Source organism: Pelodiscus sinensis, chromosome 6 (assembly GCF_049634645.1).
Source record: "Pelodiscus sinensis isolate JC-2024 chromosome 6, ASM4963464v1, whole genome shotgun sequence".
NCBI lineage: Eukaryota > Metazoa > Chordata > Testudines > Trionychidae > Pelodiscus > Pelodiscus sinensis.
The window spans coordinates 107,157,649-107,181,254 of NC_134716.1; the positions used below are offsets into that span (position 1 = coordinate 107,157,649).

Genomic DNA, 23,606 nt, shown 5'->3' on the forward strand with positions numbered 1-23,606 from the left:
CGTAGCAAAGGCTCACAGCAATATACCTGTACCATCTTGTGCCGTGACATCCACACCATGTGTCATCATAATTCTGAGGCATTCAGCATGTCCTTTTGCAGCAGCCAGGTGAAAGCTGAAAGACAATTTACACTTTCGGTTTTATTAACGTCTCCTTTAAATCATCATCAGTGAGCCAACAATTCAGCTTTTCCATTTTGCATCTCTCAACTCCCCCACATATTTCTCCAGTATACTATTATTCAAGTGAATAATGAATGTGTGATGGCTAGAAGTGTTCTCTTTCCATGTTCATTTTTCTGCTCATGATAACGGCTTATTAACTAAATACATTACGCCCATCAGTTCCTATCCAACTTCTAAACTAAAGCTCAAGTCCTGGCCTCACTGAAGTCAGTGGCAATACTCAAGTCAAGTCAGTGAGGCCTGGACTGGTCCTCAAGTAAAAGCAAATAATCCATTTGTACTGCTCGCTTGCTGAGAAATCACAGCTATTGCAGAGTTGCAAGACTATACAGTAAACATACTCTAACATGGAGTTTTACTTTTCACCGATGTATTATTTTGGTTGTTGGCAAAGGAGGAAGCTGTGGAAGTTGCCAGCCACTCCGAGATCCATTCAACAGAAGTAATAGCTAAAGACTTAACTACACGGCAGTACTTGCATTCTATTCAAACATTTCACACAGCCTGTTTGGTGTTTCAGGGTTTACAAACAGTGTCCTACGAACAGTTAGCCATGTGCTTTTACTGAGGTATATCATGACAGACATATAGCACGATGGGAAGCAGAGGGAAAGAGATGGGGCTTTTCTTTACTGTAAGTTTCTATAGAGCATGTGCAATTTGACTACAAAGAGATTCAAACGAGATATACAGAATTCGGAGTGATTTTTATTAGAAAATGGCTCTGCATACCAAGTTGATGTGCCAATTCGACAGCAATTTGCTTTCATACAGCTGTGTACATTTCTCAGGACCAACAGTTGTGGGGTAAAACCCAAATACAAAAGGACAAATGTGATTCAAAGTAAACGCAAACCACAACAACGGAGAGCTATGGAGGTAGCTTATCAAGTATACTAGCAAATGAAAAGAAACAAAAACTTCTGTACTAAGTAGCTTTTAGATAGAGTCTTCTAATTGTTTGATTCTTAACGATACAACAGAACTGATTTTATGAGAACAGATTTTCTAGGATCAAAAAGGCAATTTAAAATCATCTCCTCTCCTCCCACTCTCCAAAATACAAACTACAGGCAATCCCCGAGTTACGCGGATCCGACTTATGTCGGATCCGCAGTTACGAAGGGAGTTTCTCTCACCCCGGAGGATGGGAGCAGCGGGACGCCCAGATGCGCCGCAGTCCCGCCGCCCGCGTCCTCCGGGGTAAGAAAAGCTGCTCCGCTTTTCTTAGCCTCCCTAGTCTGCTGGGGGGGGGGGGGGGGCCGCAGGCGCAGCTAGTGCGCTCCCCCCCCCCAGCAGACCATGCTTTTCTCTGGACGCCTGTGGTAGAGCAGCTAGGGCGCTGCCAGTTGGTCCCGCAGTGCTGCTCTTGGCGCTACTGGACCGACCGGGCAGCACCCCAGCTGCTCTGCCCCAGGCATCCTGATTCAGCCACTGCTGGTCAGTTTCATCAGCGGCTGAATCAGGGTGCCTGGGGCAGAGCAGCTGGGGTGCTGCTGGGTTGGTCCAGTAGCGCCGAGGAGCAGCGCTACTGGAGCAACCAGCAGCACCCCAGCTGCTCTGCCCCAGGAGTCCCCAAGTCAGCCGCTGCTGAAACTGACCAGCGCTGACTACAGGAAGCCCGAGGCAGAGTTGCTCTGCCCCAGGCTTCCTGGAATCAGACGCTGATCAGTTTCAGCAGCAGCTGACTTGGGGACGCTTGGGGTTCTTAAGTTGAATCTGTATGTAAGTCAGAACTGGCGGTCAGTTTCAGCAGCGGCTGAATCTGGACGCCAGTTCCGATTTACATACAGATTCAACTTAAGAACAAACCTACAGTCCCCATCTTGTACGTAACCCGGGGACTGCCTGTACTCTATTTAACAGTTTATGTTGGCTTCCTGTAAATATTAAAACAACCATGCAAAATGTAAAGATTTGATTACTAGCGGGCATAAGCCCACTAAACAAGATTTCTACAGGGCACGGCATGACCTTAGTCAACAATTAGGACTCCTAAGCAGCAAAGTAACAGAAATAATAAACCAAATATCAGGTAAGTGACAACAATTCTATAGTTGTTTCTGGCAGAGGACATCTGAACGGCAACACAAGACCCAACTGACCTGTATGTATCATACTCATGCAGACTTAGGGTATATAAATATTATACAAAAGGTTCTAATGAAAAGTTAATGAAGGGCAATAATTAGTGGAGGGATTACAATCTAGACCGGAAATGTTTTATGCTACAGTTTTCTTAGTGGTTAAATCCAGTGTTCATTTACCAGCGCTTCTTATCTTAAAACATGTCTCTGGCCTTCACAAACAGTCTTGTCTTTACCCTGCCATTTGAGTGCTCCGATTGCTATAAATAAACTCAATACTTTTACTGTCCTCTTTTCGCTGGCTCTCATCAAGCAAAATTTGTGGCAGGATCTTTTTCTTTTAATGGGTTCCTACCCAGTCCCAGACTAGGCTCTATAGGTACTTGCATTAATATATATAACATACGCCGGATGGGAAAAAGTACTCATAAAAGCAGACAAAGATAAATCCTAACTGGCACTAATCTTCAGCCTTTAAAAACATCTCAATAGAGATTAAAAGACCAATGAACAAGATCCTGTCAGGTGCTGATCACTTTATCAGAACACTTATGCATGGGCTCAGAGAACTCAGCTTGCAGGACTGAGTCCTAGATCATGTGTGACTACCATTTCACTCCACCAGACTAGCATTGCTGATTGCTTGGGCACAAGCTTGGAGTGCACTGTTTAAACTGTTCTTGGGTTACACAGAAATATCCTGCACATCTATCATGGTGCCCACTACTGCCATAAACAACAAACACATTTAAAGCCTTTCTGAAAATATACCAAAGAACATTAGAAGAATGTGCGGTTGGAGGGTGATATATATATTTATCTATTAAAATCAGAAACAAGACTCATGTATTATGTGACCAATAAACAATCTTATAAATAAGATTTTCCAGAAGAAAATATTTCTCAGCGTTCTTGGAAAAATGCCTAGGGGAGAGAAGTAGCTAGCTAGGATTTTTATCAACACCTCTAACTGAACTAGTACAACATTTCACCAATAATGAAATAAGAGTTAAACATTTGTGTAGATATAGCTACCCAAGATGACAAAGTGCTTGAAGAACACACTCTGCTTGTTTACATGTCAGAATCATAAACACTCACATGGCTAAATTAGTGACATGATTTACAGCCAGATTTTGTTTGCACGAGGGACTGTGTCCAATTTAAGAAAAATATCCAAACGCACAAAGTTGTTTTATTTTATGTAGATAAAAACAGACTGCAGAGAAAAAGATCTATAAGCTAGAGGGGGGAAAGCAATCCTTTTTAGGCTGCAGAATGCAGCCAGGTATCTAAAAGTAGCATTTCACTGCGCAAATGATTTAGCACAGTACCATGTGCCATCACTTACACGGATGCCAAGGATCTTGCATGCAGTAAATGAATCAAGAAATCTTCTCATTTTGTAAGTTTAAGGGAAGATGCACCAAACTAATGTAAGAGTTATTAAAAAAAGTGAGAAGGTGCTTTGTGGGAAGAGGGAAGAAGGTGCACATGTAATTTACAAGAGTAAGAACCCCTCCCCCCCAAAAGGATATGAAGAGAAAAATCACCAAAGCTGAGAGACTAATCCAGAATGAATAATTTTACAAGTTTTACCTGTTTGCTAGTTTTCTGTCAGCAGCTTATGTTTCTTCATTATTGTACTTATATGAAAACATTTGCTGAATGCCTATAAGTAATTCTTAGTTTTTAGCTGGCTCAGATAATTAATATTTTGAAATTTAAGCCATGATCCAGATTTTTGGTGTGAGTCTTCACATTTACATGTTTTAAGTTTGTATTGTGAATATTCTAACAGTTGAGTAAATTTTACTCTCTCCCAAAACATTCCTGCTTGCAAACTTATATGCCAACATATTGGTAGGAATTGATCCAGGTGGCAAACATAGACAAGGCAAATTCAATTATTTAGACAAATATTCATGGGAAAAGGCATTGGCTATTCACATTTATCATAGTCCTTCTCATATGAAACTTCTGGTATGCATCTATTTTATATCAAAGTTTTTATATAGTTTAAAACTGACGTTCCAAAAGAAATGCTCATAAGACTTTTTTAAAAAGGATTGTTACATTCTGTGGCATTGTATGGTGAACACGTGCAGATTTCAGCAAAGAATAACATTTTAAACTACAAATTAAAAAAAGGACTCAAGAGGCAAAAGAAAAGGAAGTTGCTGAATTTGCTACATTTTTTATTCCTCACTGAAGAGGTCAGTGTGGCTTCTATACTGAACTCTCCACTTGTCTAGATTTTTAACTGCTTTTTCAATTTCAGATGGAGATTTTACAATCTGATTATTTATGTAGTGTGTTGCAAAATTGTGTCTAAAAAGTTAGGGGCCTAGATTTTTCAGGAGTGACTAGTGATTTTGCTTCAGCGTTTGACTACCCAATTTGAGATACTTTGATCAGGTCAGATCATCACAAAATGCTGAGCAGACTTTCTCTGGAAGTCTTTGAAGGTATCTCAGCTTTGGCACCCCCAAAAAAAATCAAGGCTACCAAAAGCCTAATCACTGTTGAAAGTTTACATCATGACTTCTGGAGTGCAAGCTGGACTTGCAACATCTGATATCTGAGCATGGCATCATTTGGGTGCAAGAAGATGCAAAAGAGTTATTGTGAATGTCACAGGAAAACTATACAAAAAAACAAAATGAAAAGAGTATACATATGTGGTGGAAGCCTACTACAAGCCTATGGGACTATGTGAAAGACTACATGAAGCAGACCACATAAGGAAAAAAGAAAATATAGAAAAGCACACAGCTGCACAGGATGTAACCAAAGCAGAAACGTAAGAGAGGGGAACACCTGGTCAGTACCATAAGAGGCGAGGATGAGAAGCTTTGACTTCATGTTGAAGGAGACAATGACCACTGAGTTCAATTTTATTTGACTGAGGATGGATCTCCTGACATCTGCAAGTCAGTAAGTCATGTTCATAGAAGAACAATTCTGCCCAAAAGGAATAATTCTGTTGCCTTAGCAATACACTCTGGTTTAAAATGAAAATTATGTATTTGCTAAATAGTGGATAGTTTTGGCTTTTAGACAAGAAGGAAGATTTCCAAGTATAGAAATAGGCAGAGCGGTTATAGAGATGGTTTGCTCCAGAATAATTATTTACAGGTTGCATATAGTTTCCTAAAACATTCAGGACAAAAGCTACATATTTACAGTTGCTGGAGTTCTCATCCAGAGCCTTGAAGTGGTGCATTTTATTTGTATCTTTCATGAATAAAACTTCCTTTTAAAATAAAAGAAACAAAACTTGGATTTCTGCTTCCTGATTGCAAAATGAAATTAAACAAACACTAAGAAAAACAAACGTTGTATGGTCACTTCTCCAAGTTAAGTCTCATTTTTGAAGGCTAGATTCTGACAATATCATATTCAAATCCCGCTCTCACATACATTTCTTCAATTTTTCTCTATGCATAAGAGATGTCTTCTGCCACCAGAATTTATTGGTAAACATCTGGATACCTTTGATGTTCACTAATGCAGGGATCCTTTTTACTGTAAACAACCATTTCTAGGGTTAATGTGGGTAGAAAGAAGTTTAACTCCCAGCCTTCCCACCCCAGCACAAAAGCAAGTGACCTCCTAAGGGGAAGATGAAGGCAGATGCTCCCTATTGAACACAGGCACAAAGCAACTCACCATTTCGAATCCATCCTGTAGGAGAGGGTAAGCATCCAATAGATTTGTGCTTCTATCATTATGAAAATATACTAATCCATTAGCAACTCACACAGTACCCAAGATTAAGTCAAAATGACATCCTTGGAGGAACACTCATCTTGATTATTCTGAAACCCAGAGAGAAATGCACAGCAAAATTCATGCACACTCTCAATAAAAGACACCACTGCACTACCTAACATTGGATAAAAATTCAGTTCAATACAATTAATGCTGATTCAATGACACACATAATAACTGAAGTGGGTCAATGAAAGAAAAATGTGTACACACACACACACACACACACACACACACACACACACACACACACACGTAGCAAATTTCAACAAAATGGCCACCTACATTGCTCAGGCATCCCTGGGCAAGTTCTAGACAGCAGAGCTGCTATATCATTGAGTGAAACAAGTAGCAATGGAAATTCTGATATTTTAAAAAAAACGGAAGTAGACTGTTTTTTTATTCTTTTTGAAAAAGAATCAGAATAGTTTTATCCAACCAGTCTTTCTAAAAAAAATTCATCCCTCATACTGGTAGACAGAAAAGAGATTAGACATTACAGCTGATTCTACAGTTGATCTTTGTAAGAGGCCAAGAACAAGGTAACCGAATTTCCTATCCAATTGCTAGAAAGCATAAACACTGAAAAGTTTGTACAGCACACATAAGAGCACTGTCCTTTCTATGACATAGACTTTACTTTGTGCTTTTCATCAGAGGCTCTCTCTAAGAGCTTTACCAAAAGGTAGGAGCATTGAATTAATCCAAGTTTAGAGGTTGGGAGGGAGCAAGCAAGTCAGGCAGTGCTGATAAAGGAACACAGGTGTATTGAATCCCAGTCCCTCGCCTATCCACTTACAATGCCACTTCTTACTCAGTGGATCTTACTTATCAAAGGTTATTTTTGAAAATATGTTTAAAACAAGTTTGTGGTTCACACATGCAAGAAAATGACATATAAATAGAATGGAACACAATGGAATCGGTATAAAACATTATGCCTTAAGCTGAGGCTCAGTAACCTTCAAAACACAAACTGAATCAGAAAAATGCAATCAGACGTGTGTGTGGGAGGACAGGGTGATAAATACATGCTGGAACCAGTTTCTTATCAGCCATATTGTAAATTTAGCCTCAATAAAGCTAAAAACAGTAAGTTTCTTGATCACCACTACCGGCTTCCTCAGAATGTGTTCCGGCTGTTTGATAAGCGCTCAGTTCCGCAGTTGCTTCACTTACAAAGCAGCTAAGATTTGAAAAGGAATTCCACTAACATACTGTCTTCAGGGTATCTGTAGTCCTTGTGCTACAAAGGGTGCCCCAACAGCAATGCTCAGGAGAACCCTGGTAGGATTAGTATTCTCTGCAGAGGAGAATTCCCCCATGGTTTGAAAGTGGCATAGGACGACACTTTGCAAAACTCAAAGTGTTTGAGAACATTCTAGAATCGTGGATACCAAGTAACTGGTGAGCTAGTAAATACAGCTTCATGGCATGCCAGGAACATAGTGCACCGATTGAGCATATGCTCTCAGCCATTTTCTTCCAAGGGTTCAAAGAGAGAGGCGGCAAGAGGGGTAAAGAGGGGAAGAGGAGGAGGGCGAAGGGGATTAGAAGAGGCTCATTTGCCCCCCAGATTTGCTTCTTGGCTTGGGCTGAATGTGCTCAGTAACACTGCTGAAGCCAGCTGCCCTCACTCTGCTCCCTCACTATTGACAGACACGGGTCATCTCTGCTCAGAAAGATGTATTAAATGCAATCTTGCTTGAAGTACAGCGTGAACTCCGTTAGACTGATTGTTTAGGATGATTTTGAGTAAAAACATCTCTGCCCAAATCATAATATTTTTTCTTTTTTTCCCTAAAGTATACATCAAATCTTTGTTGACTTTCTAAAAGCATGACTTGCCTGCCAACAACTCGATTTACATTTTCCTGACAAATACCTTCACACAAACATACACAACTGATAAAATAAAGATACAGTACTGCCTGGAGACTTCGGGGTCATGATAAAGACATAGAAATGAAATATTCCCCAATCCTTGACTATATGGGAAACTGGAGGAACAAAATGTAGAAAAACAGTAGTCCATTATCTTTTTTTGAATGGTAGAAAAGTTGCACTGATTTCTATAGGGATTAAAATATAGGTCCGCATAATCCCTGAAGGAGGAGGGGTGTGACCCCGGGTCGAGGGGAGGTTACGTGCAGGAGGGGCGCCCGGGACTGCAGGGGTCGTGGGGGGCAGGGCAGGTGCCCGAGCTGTTGTGCACATGGGGGCTCAGGGCACTGAGTGCCAGTGCGGGCGGGAGAGGGAGAAAAGAGGGTCGCTTATGTAACCTCACGGGCGGGAGGGTACGAGTTCCAGACGGTGCAGGGGGCTGCAGGCAGCGGGCATGGGACCTAGGGTGGGTGGGGTGGCCGCTGTAGTGCAGCGCGGCGGGTTACTTTTTGATTTTTAAAGCTTGAGCTCAGGCCCAAAAGTACCTTAAAGCCTTCTCCTGGATGAAAGGTTAGCCCACGCAAAGTTTGGTTGTGGTAGCTCTTATAGTGTCCAAGTTATTAGCGCACACACTTACAAACATTCTCCTTTATAGATTAGATCAGGAGAAAATCCCACTTGAAATCTTTTAGTACCTTGCACTCTCTATTCAACTGCTTCTTTTGCTTGGTCACTGCACTGTGTATTTCAGTGACACCCTAGGATCTAGGAAAAAACCCAAAAACCTTTAATGAACCAATTAACCCTCTTCCTTCCTTCTACCAAATTCTAAAGTAGCTGAAGTCTTACAACATCTGTTTCAATCACAAGACCTAAAATAATAAAGCAAGTATTGTTTTAGTTCCCATCTGAATCTTATTTGTGTTTTAGTGTAGAAGTGTTCTGGTATTTTAGAGACCTGACCATGGTTACCCTATCAACACAAGAAAAGGTTAGGAAACTGGGAATACACCTCAGGCAGTGTACTCAGCATGTGAGTGTGTCTGGAATCAATCAACAGCAAGTCCAATCCAGACCTCCTTCTTTAACAAGAAATGTACCGGCCAATAATTAAACTGAGTGAATGAAGACTTTTTAAAAAAATGGTTTGGGGAACATTTTTAGTTTGGTGGGTTGGCATTAATGTAGCATATTCAGATTCATGGCCTTAAGGTCAGAAGGGGCCGTGATGATCATCTAGTCTGACCTCCAGCACTTTGCAGGCCAGAGACCCCTAACTTCTGGCTGAGTTACTGAAGTTTTAAAATCATAGTTTAAAGCCTACGAGTCACAGAGAATTCACCATTTGCACTAGTTTAAACTAGCAAATGACCCATGCTGCAGAGGATGGCAAAACACCCACACCCACACCACCCAAGGTCTTTGCCAATCTGACCCAGGACAAAAATGCCTTCCGATCCCACATATGGTGATCAATTAAATCTCGGGCACATAGGCAAGATCCAACTGGCAGACACCTAGAATAATTCTCTGTGGTAACCCAGAGCCCTCCCCATCTAATATCTCATCACCAGTCCTCAAGTATATAAAGTACCCTAAACAAATAGTGTTTGACTCATCTTGATTCGAACCCAGACATGTGATGGACAAAACCATTGGCAACTCCCATGGTGACAAAAGAAAACTCAAAGCGTGAAGGGATACAGAATGAAGAAGTACTTTCTCTTACTAATCCACACTAAACCCTTTCAAGGAAACATGCTTTTGTAAAATCTCTTAAAATAAGGAAGGATTTATCCATTTTTCAGGCTGTGGAGCACTGCAGTCTACCGTGCAAACTGAATTTCAATAATAATGGAATTCTGAAACCAAACTATTTCAGAAATCAATACAACTGATCAAAATCCTGAAGGCACCAAAGTTTAAAAAGTTACTTGATAGGTAAAGTTTATTTGACACTAACAAGCTTCTTACTGTATCCTTGTTTAAATAATACAGTTTCCAAAACAGAAATATTCTTTAAGAGCCTGAAATCTGATACCTTTACCAAACTGTGATAGTTCACATACACCTTACTTGCTTCATATACACATACATCACTTTATTGTGCAAACCAGCTCTGTTTCTGTTTTGCTAAATCCAGAACTTTAAAAATTTTAAAACTGGAAATTTCACAGTTAATGCCAATGAATCTTCCTCAGAGTGCATGTCTAGAGCAGAAGCACCTCTAAGAAGACATACGCCTTAAAAATGGCCAGTTATTTTAACTGCTGAAGAAATTCTGTCATGTTTAGTCTTTATGGAATCCTGTCAGCATCACACAATACCAGGCCAGTGAGCAGTCACTTTCAATAACACCATTTACGGGAGCAATTCCTGCATCTTTATTAATAGACTCCTTCTGATCTTTAATATGCTAAATACTGCAATCATATAGAACCTGCTGGTTTATTAGTGCAAAACAAATTAAAATACATGAACCCCACATACCCCCTCCTACTCAGGGCCACCAAGGGGAGTGGGAGGAATAACTGCCCCACGCCTGGTGAGTCAAAGGGACCCAGGACTTCCAGCTGCCATCACTGCTACTGCAGCAGCAGCTGCTGCTGGAGCACCAGGCCCTTTAAATCGCCACCAGAGCCCCATGCAGTGTGCTGTGTGCAGCTCTGAGGGCTGCCGGGGGAGGGGAGCACGTTCCACACTCCGGGCAGCACAGAGATCTGTCTGTCACCTGTTCTTACAATTTTTCAGCTCCTACAAAAATTGTTTTATTGCAGATAAACTCCAAAAAGCATGCACTTCCCTCACTACAGAGGCCCCTCTGTTTAAATGATCTAAGTTAAAAGTGAGAGCAGGAGGGGACTCTAAGGCTACGTCTATACTGCAGCCTTCTTCCGCAAAAGCTTATGCAAAAGTACTGTGGAGTGGAATATTGTCACACTTCATTTGCATAATTAGTTAGCAGTCATTTTTGCACAAGAGGCTTTTGAGCAAAAAGGAGCTGAGTAGATGGCTCCTTTTTGCACAAAAACCCCCTCTTACACAAGAGCCGTTCTTCCTCATTTTTCCAGGAAGAACGGCTCTTGTGCAAGAGGGGGTTTTTGCACAAAAGCCTCTTATGCCAAAATGGCTGCTAATTAATTATGCAAATGAAACGTGGCGATATTCTATTCCGTGCTTCAGTTGCATAAGCTTTTGCGGAAGAAGGCTGCAGAACAGACATAGCCTAAGTGAGGTTTGAGCAGAAGTCCATTAGACTTCAGTTTGCAAAACAGAATGCAAGTTAGCTGCAGAATAGAAATCTACACATGGCATTGTAAATATTTATTACAGCAAAGGTCATAATTTCACACTGTATTCACTGCATTTCTTCTCAAGAGTGCATTTGATAAATGTGGCCTTTTCATAAAGAGCAGACACTTCATAATGGGCACAACGTGCATACAACAGAACTTTTGAAGAACAGTTAAGGAACATTTCTTAAGATGGGGTTTCAGCCTTCAGATTAGGCATCTCAAGCACCTTTATAAATTGATGGAACAGTATCTCATGAATTTTAAATATTTATTTTAAAAAGTATTCCATCAGTGAAGTTAACAAATGAAATTAAACAGTGTTTGTTCTGGGCTTCTTTTACCAGCTGTACTGTTGCTGTAAATATTTCAGAAATAAAAAAGGGCTACAAGAGCTATGCTAACTTCAGTTATGTTAGCGCACTGCTATTCTGTCACTTGATAGATAAGCTGAAGCTGTGAAGACAAAGCAGTTATGTTAGTGTCAACTCCGAAACTCATCCCCCTCTGTAATAAGCAGCAGTGAGGGTGGACTTTTGTCCACCAAAAGCAGACCCCACTTATACAACCAGTTGCCAATTATTTTTCCTTCCAAGTGTCACAGGAAAGTAAAACGAAGGGGTTGTCTGCACCAGGGGTAAGGAACCTTTTTTGAGTCGGGGGCCGCTGACCCACAGAAAAAGCAATCACGGGCCACACACAAGTGAGAAGCAAAAAACCCAGAAACCCTCACTGATGTGGCCCGTAACTGAGAAGGAGAAAGACACTCCCCACATTCCCCTCACACCAGAGCCAAGGATAGCCCAGGCTAGTTGATATTATGTCCCATGGTAAAGGGTCAGGGGGGCTGGAGCACCAGCACAGGCTCCGCACTTCAGGGGGGAGAGGGAAAAATCTTGAGCCTTGGGGGCTGGATCCAGACAAGCCAGGGGCCTCATCCAGCCCCTGGGCCTAGGTTCCCCACCCCTGCTCTACACTTACAATGTTACAGCTGTGCCCAGGAGCTGCACCACTGTACCACCTGAGTGAAGATGCTACTTATAAAAAAAAGTGGGGGAGCGTTTCCTGCTGGCATAGAACAGTAATCCCTCCCTCCCCCAGGGGCAGCAGAAGCTCTGATGCTGCAATAGTGCTGTCTAGCCAGTAGGTATAACACACAGTGTCATAGTTATAACAAGCTTATGCTTCTAAATAGAGACAGGTGTTTGCTTTTGTTCATTGTCTTTTATGATGTGAGTTTTTAAGCGGGGATTTTCAATGGGGCCTATGGGAAATGGGGGCTCAAGTCTCATGTAATTTCAATATAATGCCTAACTTGACTTGCTTTCCACCAGCGCTAATCATTTCTAGAGTGTACCCCAGTGCTGGACAGCCTCAGATCTGTACAAGATGTCGGGTAGTTGGCAGGAACACTGAATAGTCTCGCAGCTCCAGTCTAGAGTTTATTCCTGGTATTCACAGGGACAACCTTGATAAAGTTTTGCAAGAACATCTACCAAAGCTCTCAACCCCAATTAAAAATTGCTCTCAATTCTCAACACAAGAAGTCAGTATCCACCCTGGACTCAGTGAGCTGCCTCAGGAACTGGTTTTTCTAGAACTCAAGCGCACCCTCCAGTGATACCCCTAACCTTACGAGGGAGCAGGACTAAAGCACTCCAAGGAAGTGCAACTCTCTTCAGTGAAAGCCCTACACACCTTTCCAACAGTAGGAAGTAATTTGGAATGTCTCAAGAGAACTGTTTGCTTATACCACCTCCCACCTGTGCCTTGTGCATGAAGAATTCCGTTTCAATCACATCAAGGTATAAGAAATTAATAAAGGAGAGCTTGCTGAAGGGCCGTTTTCTTAATGGAGGCTGGGAATGGTCAGACAGTGCAGGAGCTGGCAGGCCATAGGCTCCTAATATTAGCCCTCAATTTCAGCAAAAATAACCTCCCAGCTGCTGTTGAGAGATTTTGGGGATCCAAAAGCCTTATTTTTCTTTCTACTTATGGTCCAACAATCTCATTTTTACATGATGCTTTTTGGGCAGGACTTGTTAGCACTTTAATGTTGACTCCCATTTCAAGTCTGAGATTGGAAAACTTCCTACACGTTTGCTATTAAATAAGACCAAGAGATCAAACTTGCTGATGAACTGAAGTTGTGTGGCAGATTATCATTTTAAAGTCATTTGATTACAACACTGTCACTAGAGTCCTAGAATCTCTTGAAGTCTAGCAGCAGGGTTCAGAACAGAAGAGGCAATCTGTTAGGAATTAAACGGCTGCAGTTTTGAAACACTGGTTTTATTCTTTGGCACTACAAGAGTTGCAAGGGGGTTATAATTCAATAATCATCAGGGTGAACACATCTTAAAAAATGTTTACAATGTTGAGTTTCTGTTCACCTTTACACCAAACAGAATGTTCTTTCTTCTGGTTATGCTTTTTCAGAGACATAAATTGCATATGTCTGTCTTTCTCTCTCTCTCTATATATAGCTCAGAGACCAGTACTTAGCTTTTGCAGTACTCAATCCTCGAAGCACAGGAGTTTCCAAACTATAGTATGTAATCTTGATGTTCCATCCTCCCAACTTCAAAACAATTTTTTAGAAGAGTGGTACATCAAACAATAAACACATAGGTTCTCAAAGTAGGAAGGCACCACCACCCTCATGGTGGTCATGAATGCAATGCGTCCAGGATGTCACATCCTGCTCTTGTTTATGATGAAATAGAAAGACGTTCTGAGCTTATGAAAGGGGAATCCCATACCATTCTATTGTAACATGGGGTCATGGAATTATGGGGGGGGGGGGGAGGAGGGAAGAAAAGGGTAAGAACCACTGGGTAGAAAATTAATCTAAAATGGATTTTGATACAAAATAAACTGTTTGGAACTGAATCTGATGCAAACAAAACTGAAAAAACAGGGATGTCCTTATTTGAGTTTTAGTTAGGCATCTTAAGAACATGTATTCTTATACGGTAGCTTAAAGAACAGGACATGTTTAATATGTTTTGGGCTTTTAAACTTCAAATGCTTCAGACTTAAAGCAACAGTTTAGAGACATCTATAATTTTTTTAAATACCAACTCTGGCTATTTGCACAGAAAAGAGTACTAAAAAAAAAGGCTGGGTAAAATTACCTCGAGTAAATATTTGTCCAGACTGCTGCATGAAAAGTTTGGTTGCTTCAGTACAGTCTTAAAACTTAATGTCTCAAAGCAGATCTAGGGAAGTGATTATTCCTCTTTATTCAGCACTGGTGAGGCCACATCTGAGTACTGTATCCACTTCTGGGCCCTCCACTACAGAAAGAACATGGATGCATGGAAAAAAGTCCAACAGAGGACATCAAAAATAATTAGGGGGCTGGAGCACATGATTTATGAGGAGAAGCAGAGGGATTTGGGCTTATTTAGTCTACAGATGAGTGAGAGGGGATTTGATAGCAGCCTTCAATTGCCTGAAGGGGGGTTCCAAAGAGGATGGAGAGAGGCTATTCTCAGTAGGGCCAGATGACAGAACGAGGAGCAACGGTTTTAAGTGGCAGTGGGGGAGGTCTAGGTGGGGTATTAGGGAAAATTATTTCACTAGGAGGGTGGTGAAGCACTGGAATGCATTATCTAGGGAGGTGGTGGAATCTCCATCCCTAGAAGTTTTTTAAGTCCTAGCTTGGGAAAGCCCTGGCTGGGATGATTTAGTTGGGATTGGTCCTGCTTTTAGCAGGGGGTTGGACTTGATAACCTCCTGACATCTCTTCCAACCCTAGGATTCTATGATGTTATGAGAACAGAGTTGATAAATATAAAGGTACTGTTCTATTTTCCAAGGTACTGTTCTATTTTAAACTTTATAGTGTAAGATCACTTCTTATCAAAGACAGCACGTTATCCAACCTTTCTGAGATGAAGCCAAATGGATTTGGGTGATGTGTAAGTAAAGAGAGACAGTTTAGAACTCCTATTTATTTCCAATTGAGATTCTGACATTGAAGAAAAAAAAAAACCTGAAGAAGCTAGTGTAAAGCACTTAAAGAAATGCAAACCAGGTAAATGAATAATCACAGTTTTGCCTACTGCCCATGGACTTTATTTTAGCAAGTCATAAACCTTCAAAAATAAAGACTACTGCATGTTGCTCCCTTCCAGGTGTCTGGTGCCCTATATTAGAACAGTAAGCAAGGGGCACCCCGTTGGTGTAATTAAAATCTGCAGGTACAGTATATTTGGCTGTGTAAGCCTTTGGAAACATTTTTAACAACATTTTAAAATGGTGTTGTTTCATAACAAAATCCATATGCTTAGGCATAGGCCTGAAGCAGAACATTAACCATCTGATCCTATGCAAGTGGGGTCAGGGGTGGCTTAACTGTTCTATTGGAACAGGCTTAGAGAAAGACATGCACCTCAGAAAAGTATGATCATTATTATCTGACAAAAACGTGGAACAGATTATACAAAGCTGTTAATATATGATCCAGAAGTGAAAAAAACAATAAACCAAAACAGGCAGCTTAGTATCTGTAGGAAAAATACATATTTATTATTGACACCTTCAGAATGCTACCTGTAATCTACAAGGTGCAAGGTGTATGAAAGACTTCTGCACTGGAGTCTCTCAGTGCTCAGAGCAAGTTGGATAAAGTTAAAGTTTAGTCCTTGTTAAAGATAGCTTTTTTATTTTTTTGGGAGGGGGAAGGGAAGAGGCAGCTCATAATGCAGAGTAAAATAAATTCTGCGTGACTAGGTTTTCAGGTCTTCAAAAGTGGCCACCACACTTAAGTTCAATGTAAATTTCTAAAACTTAGAAAGTTTTCCCCTCTTAAATGCATTTGTGTAGATGCTTGCTTGGTTTTGACACACTTTTTTACATTCATATACCATAAATTATGAGTTAGGAAAGGGCATAAGAAGATTAAAATACCATTTGCTGAAAATTACTTGCTAACACTGTTAATGGATGCAGTCAATTTACAGGAAGTCAAGAAAAAGGTATGCTACTTTAAAATGTAAAACTGTTATCATATCCTATTGAAAGAGAAGTAGCTTTAGGATTTTCTCTAACACGTCACAAGTACTAACTATTCCAAGGTCTTCATCCATTTACCTAAGCTGGTTTTCACTGCAACAATCTTTTTCCCCTCAAACTGAAAATTATTATGGCGATAACATGTTCAGTCGCATTCAAGGTTCCCTTTAGATAATAAAGAACAGTTTCAATAAGTATAAAAACACAACAGGGGCACTTAATTTTGTTAAAAATTTGCATATCCTTCAAGAAATCATATAGACAAGCAGAACTGTGTTTTAAAAAGAAAACTACTCGCAATAATCAGAGGGGTAGCCATGTTAGTCTGAATCTGCAAAAGCGGCGAGGAGTCCTGCTGCACCTTATAGACTAAGCAAAGTGTTGGAACATAAGCTTTCATAGGCAAAGACCCACTTTGTCAGATGCATGTAGTAGAAATTTCCAGAGGCAGGTATAAATATGCAGGCCAGGATCAGGCTAGAGATGATGAGGTGGATCCAATCAGGGAGGATGAAGCCCACTTCTAGTAGCTGATCTGGAGGTGTGAATACTAAGAGAGGAGAAGCTGCTTTTGTAGTTAGCTAGCCATTCACAGTCTTTGTTTAATAGCAGTTTCTCTTTGAAGTCTGGTCCTGAAGTTTTTTTGCTGCAGGATGGCTACCTTTAGATCTGCAATTGTGTATCCAGGGAGATTGAAGTGTTCCCCTACAGGTTTTGGTATGTTGCCATTCCTAATATCTGATTTGTGTCCATTTATTCTTTTACGTAGCGACTGTCCAGTTTGGCTGATGTATATAGCAGAGGGGCATTGTTGGCACATGATGGCATATATGATTTTAGTAGATGTGCAGGAGAATGAACCAGTGACGGTATGGCTGATCTGGTTAGGTCCTGTGATGGTGTTGCTGGTGTATGGCCAGAGTTGGCACCGAGGTTTGTTGCATGGATTGGTTCGTGAGTTAAGAGTTATTATGGTGCAGTGTAGAGTTGCTGGTGAGAATATGCTTCAGGTTGCCAACTCTGCCAGTTTAGCTTTTGGGCCAGGATCAAGGATGTGAAAGGTTAACTCGATCCAGTTAGCTGGTGGGGGCTGGAGCAGCTCCCCGCGTGCAGGGGGCCACTCCAACCCCACAGGGGGCCCACCGCGAAGAAGGGCTGCTTTGGCATCTGGAGCAGCCTCGGTCCACAGAGAGCCAAGATGCCCAGAAGGCAGGGGCTGCTGCGGTGGGGGGCTGGGAGCTAGGAATCGAAGGCAGGCCCAGACCCCATGTGGGGCTGGAAGTGGCAGCCAGCCTCAGCATGGGAGGGAGGGGGTGAGGGCAGGAGCCCCATAGGCTGGGAACATCTCCAGCCCAGATCCTGCTTAATCAGTTAACTGGTTAATTGTTAGGCCAACCTAACTTTTAGCCAATTAACCTGATGAATCAGGATTTTAAATCCCTAGCTTTTAGCATCCTGGTTCACATGAATTATAACACCCAGCTAGAGAGCTCTCTCCTCTGAGTATTATTGACAAGACAGCCAGAAAAATCAGAAGTGTAGAACTGGAAGGTACCTCAATAGTCCAGCCCCTTGCACTCAAGACAGGACTAAGTAATAACTAAACCAATCAGGTGTTTGTCTAACCTGCTCTGAAAAATCTCCAAGGGCAGAGATTTCACAATCTCCCAAGGTAATTTGTTCTAGTGCTTAACCGCCCTTACAGGAAGTTTTCCCTAATGTGTAACCTAAATCACCCTTGCTACAATTTAAACCCATTACTTCTTGTTGTAGCCTCACAGGTTAAGAGCAACAATTTTTCATTCTGTCTTGTAAAAGCCTCTTATGCACTTGAAAACTGTTTTGTTCAGTCTTTTCTTTTCCAGGTTAAACAAACCTTTTTCTTCACTCTTCTCTCATTGGCCATGTTTTCTTAATCTTTATTTCTGTTGCTCTCTTCTGGACTTTCTCCAATTTGTCCACATATTTCCCAAAACATAGCACCCAGGAAAGGAGGGGGATGCGACTGTTGCCGCTACCAGGGCTGTGACTGTGTGGTGGGCACTGGCCGACACCAAGGGTTGGGGCTTCAAGGCTGCTGGGCAGTGGCTGCTGCCAGAATTAGGGTCAAAGAGCTACCGGATGGCTGCTGCCATCAAGGAATTTTTTTTTTTTGCCTGTCTCAGGGTGGTTTATTGGCCTGGCCTGTGGCTGTAATGGAATCTAAGGGAGCTGGAGCTGCTGCTGGGCTCCTCTTGCTACTGACATGAGAGCCTGGTGGGGACTGCTCAGTGTTCACAGGAGGGCTGGGGGCAGCTGAAGGAAGGGGGAAGCAGTGGGAGAGGGAAGGAGTGGGGGCCTGGGGCAGGGCCTAGCTGTGTAACAGGGCAAAAGGTGCACCAGGAGCTAATGTATCTGCACAGTAAGTGGGGCTTTCTTCCATAACTATTTAAATATATATATATTTTTTGTTAGTAATTGGATGTGTGCCACACCATGGCACCCACCAAACAAGCACACATGGCATCAATATTGGTGCACAAGACAAAACTCACTCCCCTCACAGATGGAAAACTTTAAAGGGAACATTGTTTGCAGAGGGGTTTCGGCAGGACACAATAGTTACTTACCTTTGTAACTGTTGTTATTTGAGATGTGTTGCTCATGTTCATTCCAATACATACGTGGGTGCTGAGTGCATGATCATTGGAAGATTTTTCCCTAGTGCTACCCATCAGGTCATCTATAGCACCCCATGTGGTAACATGTCACAGCATTGCATACATACCCCAGCTGACCTGACTCCCACTTCAGTTCCTTCTTGACGGAACAGTCCAACAGAGGAGGGGGGGGTGGGTCTGAAATGGACATGAGCAATACATCTTGAAGAACAACAATTACAAAAGATAAGTAACCATTCTTTCTTCTTCAAGTGATTGCTCATGTGCATTCCAATATGTGACTTACCAGCAGTCTGTACAGAGAAGGGGTTGGACCTCAATTCATTGCCAAGTGCGGTACAGCCCAACGCTGCATCATCCCGGGATTGCTGGGTGAGGGCCAACGTTCCCCCTAAGTTTTTCCACCAATGTATAGAATAAATTTTGTTATGTGCACCAAGGCATGTGCCTAAGTTTATCGGTTACTATCAAAGGTAACATGCAAGCTCCTGCCCAGTTCCCAGGGAGCCGGCTGCTACCCTGCACTGCTGGCCCTGTATCAGAGCCTGCAGCATGGGGCAGCAGCTGCTATTGTAACCCACACACCTAGTGTGGTTACTGAGCAATGAAAGTGGTGCCTAGGCCACAGCAACAGTTAAGATCAAGAGACCTCTACAGCATGGGCTGGGAGCCAACCGGCTTTTAGTTCAGAGGGCAGCGGCTCCTATACTCTGCTTCAGAGGTCCCAGGTTCAAATGTGCCTGGTGGCAGTTACGCTATGTGTTGCTGCCTCTATCAAAGCACCGCCTCCCCCGCTGCCTCTGTATCAGAGGCAGCAGCATGGGAGGGGGGGGGGGAGATAGGCACCAGCTCCCGCTCCTACTGGTGCCTTTGTGGGAGGCAGCAGTGCAGGGGTGACAGGATATGAACCTTTGCAGGAGCCAGCTCCTTGTGTGTATTGGCTCTTGGCTCCCGCTCTCTCTCCTGCACCCCCAACCTGCTGCCTCAGAGACAGCAGCATGGGGGGATGAGGGGGGAGGTGGCTCTGCAGGAGCTGTCTCCCTGCACATACCCGCTCACACCTGCCCTCATCCAGTGCTAGTGGGGTGCCACCTTTTAAGCCAAATCTCCTGCCTCCCCACCCCACTGTCCCGGATACAGAAGCGGAAGTGGCAGTTGAGAGGGCTGTGTGTAACCATAAGGGTTAACCGATGAGCCCCAGGTCATCAGTAACCATGTACGCAGGTAAACGCTCACATCCCTACCCCCATCCCATGTCGGAGGCAGCCATCACTAGAGTTACGTCTGGCTGCAGCCCCGTTGAATGGGACCCTACACATACTATCGTCACAACAAAGAACTCTATCTACGCACTAGGGAAGAGCTACTTGTTAGGCAAGAAGTCTGACGCTTCAACCAATGTCACTGGCAGAAAGAAGGAACTGAAGCGGGAGTCACGTCAGCAGGGGTCAGATACCTCTAGGGTAGAGGTTCTCAAACTTTTTGGCCCATGGCCCCCTGGCTCAATGCAAACCTTTCTGTAGACCACCAGTTCCTAATGGAAACTCATTGTTAATTACATAACTATGCCCGAGTGCTGCAGCTAGGGTTTAATTTAACCAGTAAAAAAGGAAATTATTTAAATTAAACAGATTAAGCACTTTAGCTTCTCATGTTAGTTTATCAAACTTCATTTTAAATAAAGTAAAATATTAATTTATGTCCAACACAAAAGGTTTCCATGATTTCTTTCTCTATTTAGGGGGAATTTTTTTGGGGGGGGCACGTCAGGGGCCACTGACCCAACCCCCCCCTCCAAAAATCCCCAAATCTCATTGATGTGGACCCCAACTGAGACCCTTCACTCCTCTGGCACTCCAGCCCTACCAGGAGAAGGGGAGGGACAGGGAGGACTGAGGTTCAGGGCTTCCCTTAGACCAGATTGATTCTTCTGGGGTTCCAGGGTTAGTGGATTTTGTGGATCCCCTTAGGCTCTGGGGTTGGGACAAAATGATGGGTTCAGTATATGGCACAAGGCTACAAGCAAGAGGGATGGGGATGCAGGATCTGCGCAGGAGGTGGGATACTGAAGGGGTGACGATGTGTGGTCTGGATGGGAGGTGGGGTGCAGGAGCAGGCTAGGAGTACGGTGTCTAGCCAGGGGGAGGGAGCAAAAGCAAGGGGAAGTGCAGTGCGTGGCCAGGAGGGAGGGTGCAGGAGCAGGTTGGGCATGTGGGCTCTGAGGGGGGAAAATGAAGGAGACTGGGGTGCAGGGTCTGGGCATGGGGGGGGGGCGCTTACCTGGCTTCATGCCCCCATCGTTCCTAAGCACAACCTCCCACCGCTCCCACTGGCCACAACTCTGGCCAATGGGAGCAGTGGGGAAAGCCTCCAGGCAGTGCACACTGCAGCGTGCACCAGCTCCAGCTTCCCGCTCAGAGGGCATTGGGGGTGGAGGGGAGGGGAAGGGAGGAAGATGAAGAAAGGCCCATCCCTTCCCTGCCAGACCGGCTCGTGGAGAGAGGCAGAGCAAGCAGCGCCATATGCTGCCACTCTCCCCCACCCCACTGGTGGAGTGGCAGCACATGGAGCCCCTTGCTTTTCCTCCCTCCGTGAGCTGGTCAGGCGGGAAAGGTTGGGGCTTTCTTCACACACACACACGCACACCCCCTCTGATCGGGAAGCCAAAGCTGGTGCTCCAGCCTTGGGGTTGCATGGCGGCCGTGAGGCTGGACTGCCAGTGTTGGCTCCCCGTTGTGGCAGAAAGGAGGGGGGGAGGGCACTGAGCTCGAGCCACGGACCACCTGTAAGAACCACTGTGCTAAGGAATCATCTTCCGATGATTGCACACGCAGGGCATGCACAGATATTGGAATGTACACAAGCAATCATTTGAAGTAGTGGTACCTAAGCCTCATCATGGCTCTCTGCACCCAAATTTTCCCAGGAAAAGGTGTCAAATGGTGACTTAGAGAAGAGCAGGAATATCTAATCCCCTTTCCATTCCATCCTAAATAGGAGATTGTAGCCCCTTTAGCATCATGTCAACATGTAGTCGGCTACATGATTAACTGATAAGCCTAGGCTTGTCAGTTAATCTTGTCGACCACACGCACTCTGGTCCGGCACTATCCATGGTCCAACATAATTTTAGTTAGCTAGATGTCCACTTATCACTGGTGTGGCGAAGTTTCCCATGGTCCCTTAGTTTGTTTACAGCCACCAGTCCTGGCTCTCAGTGTTCATTTAATTCTAATTTATTCCTAAATGTCTTCTAAGAGCCCAGTAAGCAGTGGAAGTGTTGATATTGCTGCTAGATAATATTGACCTCCCATGGTTGGGCAAATACTGTGGTTCAGCACTAGTCAGGTCCTGGACTATCGAGGTTTAAGCTGGAGTCTGATTCAGACCTGTTGCTAGAATGCAACTCATGCACAACGTGGAATTGGAGCACGGCTGTGATCACCAATTGTCTGACGACACATGCCAACGGGCCCTGCTGGCCTTTCTTTCGGTAGATCAGGCACAGTTTATGTTAATTAAGGAACATAAAACTCACTTCCATTATGTTATGGGGTGGTGAAAAGTTAGTAGATGTGAGAAAAAGGAACAGAGAAGAACATTTTCAACTACCCTTTTCCTCAAAATGGAGAGCTGCTGTTTCAATGGCCATTTTAGGTTTCCTTTCACTTTTAATGTACTTTCTAATGGGTGAGCTAAAATGGGCCATGTTTAGTAATCCAGATTTTCTTCCTCACTCTTCTAAATTTTGAGACAACTAATTTAGAAGTAGGGATGTAAGAGACTAGCTGACTCTCTGATAAGCAGAAGCTTATTGGATAGTTAACTAGTGATGCAATTAGTCGCTTCCCCGCTGCTCTCCCCTGCCCTTGCTGCTTCTATCAGAGAGAGGCAGCAAAGGGGGAGCAGAAGCCAGTGCTGAGGGGGGTAGGGGGGAGAGCTGGCTTAAAAGCCAGTTCCCCGCAGTACCATCTCCATGGCTCTTAGTACATTTAAAATGCAGAGATCTGACACAGGTGACTCCCAGAGCCAGCACAAGCCGGGTCTGCTTAGCTACCCCTGCTGCGGCTCTGCAGAGCAGCCCTTATTGATTAATCATGTAGTCGATACAATTGTAGCGTGCAGACAGCTGCTTATATCTGCAGCATGGATGCAGATATCCATGGATCATTTCTGCAGTTGCAGATATTTTGGATCTGCGCAGGGCTCTATAAATGAGGCCATGTAAATGAACCTGGCTTTGTTCAGACACACTCCTTTTCACTGACATCTTTGAATAAATATTTTAAATAAAGTGCCAGGTAAGTGTGCACAATGAACTTGTAAGAACACAGATCTTTAAATCATTAGTCTATACTTGTTCCATTCATTTAAGATCGCATAATTGTTGCAGTATTAGTGTGGTACATAGTGCAAGCATCTTCATGGTTACTAAATGTGACAGCTTGCAGTTATGCCTCCAGGGCTGGGGAAGAAAACTGTGTCAGAATCCGATTCATACTCCCATACTGTATTTGAAATCCACAAAAATCTTCAGTAGAACCTGGCAAGTTGAACAAAAAGAACTGGATTGAGCTGGTAGTTTTACTTAAATTAGAACTGAACCAGAACCATAAAACTTTCATTCCATCTACTCAAGATGAACAGAACAACAACAAAAAAGTGTTATTGAAATAAAGGCTCAGAATTTTTAAGCTTAA

General features: G+C 43.2%; 1 protein-coding gene across 8 annotated transcripts in view; it reads right to left on the reverse strand.

The window, feature by feature from the left end:
- The window catches only part of RAI14 (retinoic acid induced 14), a 128,176-nt gene that overhangs the window by 25,725 nt on the left and 78,845 nt on the right, over positions 1–23,606 (reverse strand). For all 8 annotated transcript variants that reach the window (XM_006116505.4, XM_006116511.4, XM_006116509.4 and 5 more), the window contains one exon: positions 27–115. In XM_006116505.4, coding sequence (XP_006116567.2) covers positions 27–115 — 89 coding nt within the window. The remainder of the gene's footprint in view (positions 1–26; positions 116–23,606) is intronic.